Raw genomic sequence first — 6,000 nt, 5'->3', positions numbered from 1 at the left:
TCCTCTCTCTCTCTCTCTCTCTCTCGCACACACACACACACACACACACACACACACACACACACACAATACACGCCACTTCCGCACGCACCTCAAGCCTGCCCCCTTCTCTCTCTCTCTCTCTCTCTCTCTCTCTCTCTCTCTCTCTCTCTCTCTCTCTCTCTCTCTCTCTCATAAACAAACATTATGTTAATGAACTGATTTGTATTGTGTGTGCAGTAAAAAACAGCCAACTACTCATGGAAGTTAATATGGGTTAAATAATAGTCCTACCTGGTTTTATATATATATATATATATATACGAGTAAGACGCGCAAACGCGGGAAGTTATTTTTAAGTTAAGTTTTTAACTTAGTCATAACCATATAAGGAGTCCCCAAAGCAGCTATACGTCCAAATATGGAGTGTGTTGCATCAATCACAAACAAATCACTCAGCTCCATATATGGGCACAAAGGGGGGACACACGCACGGACGGAATGATCTGCTAGGTCTCATAGTAAGTGCTCACTGCGTTCGCAATAAATTAATTATGCCCATATATGGAGATCCATGAGATGTGACCAATTTATAAATATGCCAATATATGGAGATCCCTGAGGCTATAGCCTCAGGGAAGGCTGGTCCACCCAAAATAATATATTATTTGATTTGAGGTTTGGCACTATTGTAATTGATTTACACTAGTCCATGCCCGTTTGGGGATATGACATACCAATATCTCCCCCCAAAGGTTAGTTCCGTATAGTTAGAACAGAGTTAAAAGATATAGGATATTAAATGTTTACTTTTTAGAATTCTTCGACAGCTCCCTCTAATACAATAATCTGTACGGATGTCTGTCATTTTTAGCATTTGCATAAGCCTTCAAGGTCATCGAGGCTATAGGGGCTAGGCAAAAGAATATCTTATGAATACAAACTTCTGCAGCGCACAATGTGGAATGCCGTTGGCCTGTCACTAACCCACGATGAGAGTGTATTTAGACCAATCAAAATGCTGGTAGGCTTATATTGTATAATGCCAAATAAGGAAAGGCCTGCACAAATCAGCGTTGTTAAGCAACGGCTTGTGTTGTGTTTGTGACTTAAGACTTGACCGCTTCTACTAAGACTCAGAAACACATTTTGACATTTGAGTCATACAACAAACTAGACCTCCCAGCTGTGTGGTGAAGATGGCAACACTTATCCTCCCCAGTGACTGGATCAACAACTGGGAAACATCAGGAAGATATGACTTTGTCCAGCTGTGTAAGGGTCTCACAGAGATAACTACCCATGACGGTACTAATCTCCCGGAGAAACAAAGTCACGACAGTACTATCCAAGATATACAATCTGCCTTGTATGAACTCTGCTGGCAAGTTGTACAGGGGAACTTGAAGTTGGATCTTGCTGCCAGTGTTCTTGGTGAAGTGAAGGAATTCAGAGATGACATGTCATCCATTTTAGCAGACGTTTTCTGTATACTTGATATAGAAACAAGTGCACTGGAAGAAAGAAACAAACGTGATCATTACACACAGTTGGTGGGAGCATGTTTTCTTTTTGTGCCAGTGTCAATTCTGAAAGAGAGGCTCGATCCAGAAACGCTAGAGTCTCTTGGACTTGTAAAGCAAGCTCTTCTGTTTAACCAGAAACTTGTCAAAATCAAGACAAAACTCTTCTACAAGCAACAGAAGTTTAACTTGCTGAGGGAAGAGAATGAAGGATATGCAAAGCTTATCACTGAGATGGGTCAGGATCTATCTAACATCAACAGCCACGTTGTCCTCGAAAGCATCAAATCCCTCATAGGTTGTTTCAATTTGGACCCCAATCGTGTTTTGGATATCATTCTCGAGGTCTATAAGGATCGGACGGACCAAGATGAGTTCTTCTTGTCCCTTATCAAGTCTTACATGTGTGAGCCTGTCAGCCTTTGCCACATCCTGGGCTTCAAGTTCAAATTCTACCAGGGGCCCAATGAGGAAACACCTAAATCACTTCATCACATTGCTGCTGCCCTGCTTCACCACAACCTGATAGAGCTGGAAGACCTATATGCACATCTCATGCCACTGGATGCCACCATTGTAGAGGAACACAAACGAGAAATGTCAGAGGCCAAACAGTTCGCTCGCAGGCTAGCTAACCATCTATCTTCTGAGAAGAGTGACGACAAGGAAAAAGAGGAGAAAGAGAAGGAGGAAGGAGAGAGCAATAAACCACCTGATAACCAGAAGCTCGGTTTGTTAGAAGCACTGCTCAGCATTGGAAACTGGCGCGATTCCCAGGCTATTATGGACAAGATGCCCCCTTTCTATACCACTTTTCACAAGGCTATTGCTCAGGCTCTCTGCCAGCTGGTGCACCTGACAGTGGAGCCAGTTTACTTGACTGTGGAGCCAGTGTCCCGAAGAGATGGGGTACCCATAGGGGAAAAGGGATGTAAGCCGTGTCCACTGAGAAACGAGAGCGTCCCTCTGCCAGCAGAGAGCTTTGAGGACCTGCGGAGGGACACATTCAGCATGCTGGGGTACTTGGGCCCCCACCTCTTCCATGACCCTGACCTCTTTACCAAGATAGTGCGTCTGGGCAAGGCCTTCATGAAGGAGTACCAAAGTGATGCCAGAGCTGAAAAAGACAACATGGAGATATTGCTTAGTTGCTTCCTGAGCATTGCGGACCAGGTGCTGCTGCCATCTCTGTCTCTGATGGACTGCAATTCTTCTGGCATGTCTGAAGAACTTTGGGGGCTCTTCAAACGCTTCCCCTACCAGCACAGGTACCGGTTATATGGGCAGTGGAAAAATGAGACATACTCCAGCCACCCACTATTGGTCAAGGTCAAAGATCAGACTTTGGAAAGGGCCAAATACATTATGAAGAGATTGACCAAAGAGAGCGTGAAACAATCTGGAAAGCAAATTGGCAAACTGAGCCATAGCAACCCCGCCATCCTTTTTGACTATATCCTGTTTCAGATCCAGTGTTTTGACAACCTCATTGGTCCAGTGGTGGACTCCCTGAAATACCTCACATCGCTCAACTATGACATCTTGGCCTATTGCATCATAGAGGCTGTGGCCCACCCAGAGAAGGAGAAAACAAAGCACAATGATACTTCCATCTCTTCTGGGCTTCAAAACTTGGCAAGTATGTGTGGAGCCGCATTCAGTAAATACCCCATCGAATTGGTCGGACTTCTTCAGTACGTGACCAATCAGCTGAAAGCAGGGAAGAGCTCTGAGCTGATCATCCTGAAGGAGGTTGTGCAGAAAATGGCCGGCATTGAGATCAGTGAAGAGATTACACCAGAGCAGTTGGAGGCAATGGCGGGAGGAGAGCTACTCAAAGCTGAGGGTGGCTGCTTTGACCAGATTAGGAACACTAAGAAGTCATCTCAGCGTCTTAAGGATGTCCTGTTGGACCATGAATTGGCTTTGCCTCTGTGCCTCCTAATGGCTAAGCAACGTGATGGGGTGGTTTTCAAAGAAGGAGTAGAGAAACACCCCAAACTAGTGGGCAAGCTCTATGACCAGTGTCACAACACACTAGTGCAGTTTGGTGGATTCCTGGCATCCAACTTGAGCACAGAGGATTATGTGAAACTTGTACCCTGCATTGACATTCTGTGTAACCAGTTCCACACTCCGCATGATGCCGCCTTCTTCCTGTCCCGGCCCATGTATGCCCACCAGATTCTGTCCAAATCTGATGAGCTGCAGAAAGAACAAGCTGGGCAGCAGCAGATGGTCCACAAGTATGAGGTAGCGTGCGAACAGGTGATGGCGCCAGTGCACGAGGCAGTCGTGTCCCTCTATCCGCCCGGCATCTGGGATGAGCTCCGTCCCCAGTTTTACGCCACCTTCTGGACCCTGACCATGTATGACCTGGCCGTGCCCCATGATGCTTATGAGCGCGTGGTCAACAAGTTCAAGAAGGAGAAGGAGAATTACACAGCCATGCAGGACAAGCTGCAAGAGGAGGAGGAGAAGCAAAAGGAGCACGTCCAGAGGGTCCTGCACCGCCTCAAACTGGAGAAAGACAACTGGCTGTTGGCTAAGTCCACAACAAACGAGACCATCACCAAGTTCCTGCAGCTCTGCATCTTCCCACGTTGCATCTTCTCTGCCATCGATGCTGTGTACTGTGCCCGCTTTGTGGAGCTTGTGCACCAACAGAAGACACCCAATTTCTGCACCCTCCTGTGTTACGACAGGGTGTTTTCTGTGATCATTTACACAGTCGCCAGCTGTACAGAGAATGAGTCGCAGTGCTATGGACTCTTCCTCTGCTGCATGCTGAAGACAGTGGCTCGCTGGCACAGTGATTGCGCCATCTACGAGAAAGAGTGCAGCAATTACCCCGGATTCATGACCTTCAGAGCCACGGGGTCCAACGGAGAGAACAAAGCTGACCAGGTGGACTACGAGAACTTTAGGCACGTGGTGCATAAGTGGCATTACATGCTGACTGAAGCTTCAATCCACTGCCTGGAGACTAGGGAGTACATCCACATGCGGAATATTCTGATTGTTCTCACTAAGCTCTTGCCCCTCTACCCCAAGGTGCTAAACCTTGGCCAGGCACTGGAGTTCAAAATCAGCAAGATCTGTCGGGAGGAGAAGGATAAGAGGCCAGACCTCTATGCCTTGGCCATGGGTTATTCAGGTAAGTTGAGAAGCCAGAGTAAGCACATGGTCCCAGAAAGTGAGTTTCATCACAAGGAGCAACCAGTGTGCAACGCCTCTCCTGCCGGCCAACAAAATGGCGCTTGCGGCATGGACAAGCCCCTAAAGTCACCAGTTCCCAGATCAGAGTCTGCAGAGTATGAGAGGGATCACAAACGGCGAATGCTTGACAGCCACTCCTCACTACCGCACTCCTTTTCTGTGAAGGACAATGGCAACAAACCCAAGGATTCTGCATCTAGGCACCACACCAACTACAATTCAGTTGTTCGATCCAAGAGCAAGGAGAGGGGAGACAGGAACACTATAGTTGGGTCCCTCAAGTCACCAGTTCCCAGATCAGAGTCTGCTGAGTCTGAGAGGGATTACAAGCGCCGAAGGCTTGACAGCCACTCTTCACCATCACACTCATCATCTGGCAACGAACCAAAGTATGAGAACACACAACACGGCAGATCCAGGGATCGGAACGACAGGAAAAGATTCCACATTGTCAGTGACCGGGATTCAGTGACCCAAGACCCCAAGCGTAGAAGAGGTGAGAATGGCACAAATTCCTCCAAAAGAAGCAAAAGTACCAGTCCTTCCTCAGACTCTACGCTCTCAGCTGAAAGATCTAGAGCTGAGAGAACCTCCTCTGGAAGTAAAAAGGACTCTCGGTATGATAAAGAGAAAAGATCCGACAAGAAGGACAGGAGGGGCCGTAGTGGTGGGAAAGAAGAGAAGAAACAAAGTGGCTCATTCAGGAACCGTCCATACTATGAGATTTAATAAATACTTACACATTCTCCATTCATGTTCTTAGCTGTGTTTGTTGGTTCACACAAAGCTCACATCAGAATCAGTCTCTGCATTATTGTCACATCACAGGCTTACAGGTGTAAAGAAATGGGTGCATCTTTGGAATTATATTTTAAATCAATCATAACACGCACGCACACGTTATCCTCATGCTGGTTAGGGGAAGACACTTACTCTTACTCAAAATAAAGGCTACAGTAATAATGTTTCAATATTGTTGGAGCATAGAAATTCAAGTTAGTTAAATCATTTCCAGTTGCAGTCCAGCTTCATATCAAACCCTTTTTTTCCTCGTTTCTTTTTTTTTAAAACCTCTGCAATGGTTTGGAAGAACTATATATAAACGCTGCGCAGTCCTCTTGGAGAACAACACCGATTAGTAAATGGTAAATGTATATACATAGATTACATAGATTGTGCATTACATTCACCCATTCACAAACACCGATGGCGGCGGATTTTGCATCCCACAATTAAATGAACTAGTACTAGTCCATATGCATTTGGGGATATGATATTG

At 46.2% G+C, this 6,000-nt stretch overlaps 1 protein-coding gene across 1 annotated transcript; it reads left to right on the top strand.

Annotated features, from left to right (window-relative positions):
• Positions 1 to 1,178: 1,178 nt before the first annotated feature.
• LOC308309631 (THO complex subunit 2-like) lies at positions 1,179 to 5,450 on the top strand (the record flags this gene model as incomplete). Its single annotated transcript, XM_080755541.1, has 1 exon — positions 1,179 to 5,450. The coding sequence occupies one exon, from the start codon at positions 1,179 to 1,181 to the stop codon at positions 5,448 to 5,450; it is 4,272 nt and encodes a 1,423-aa protein (XP_080611667.1).
• Between the last annotated feature and the right edge of the window lie 550 nt (positions 5,451 to 6,000).

Source organism: Protomyctophum bolini, assembly GCF_963924005.1.
Source record: "Protomyctophum bolini genome assembly, chromosome: 22".
Lineage (NCBI taxonomy): Eukaryota > Metazoa > Chordata > Actinopteri > Myctophiformes > Myctophidae > Protomyctophum > Protomyctophum bolini.
This window is presented reverse-complemented; position numbering and strand designations above follow the sequence as displayed.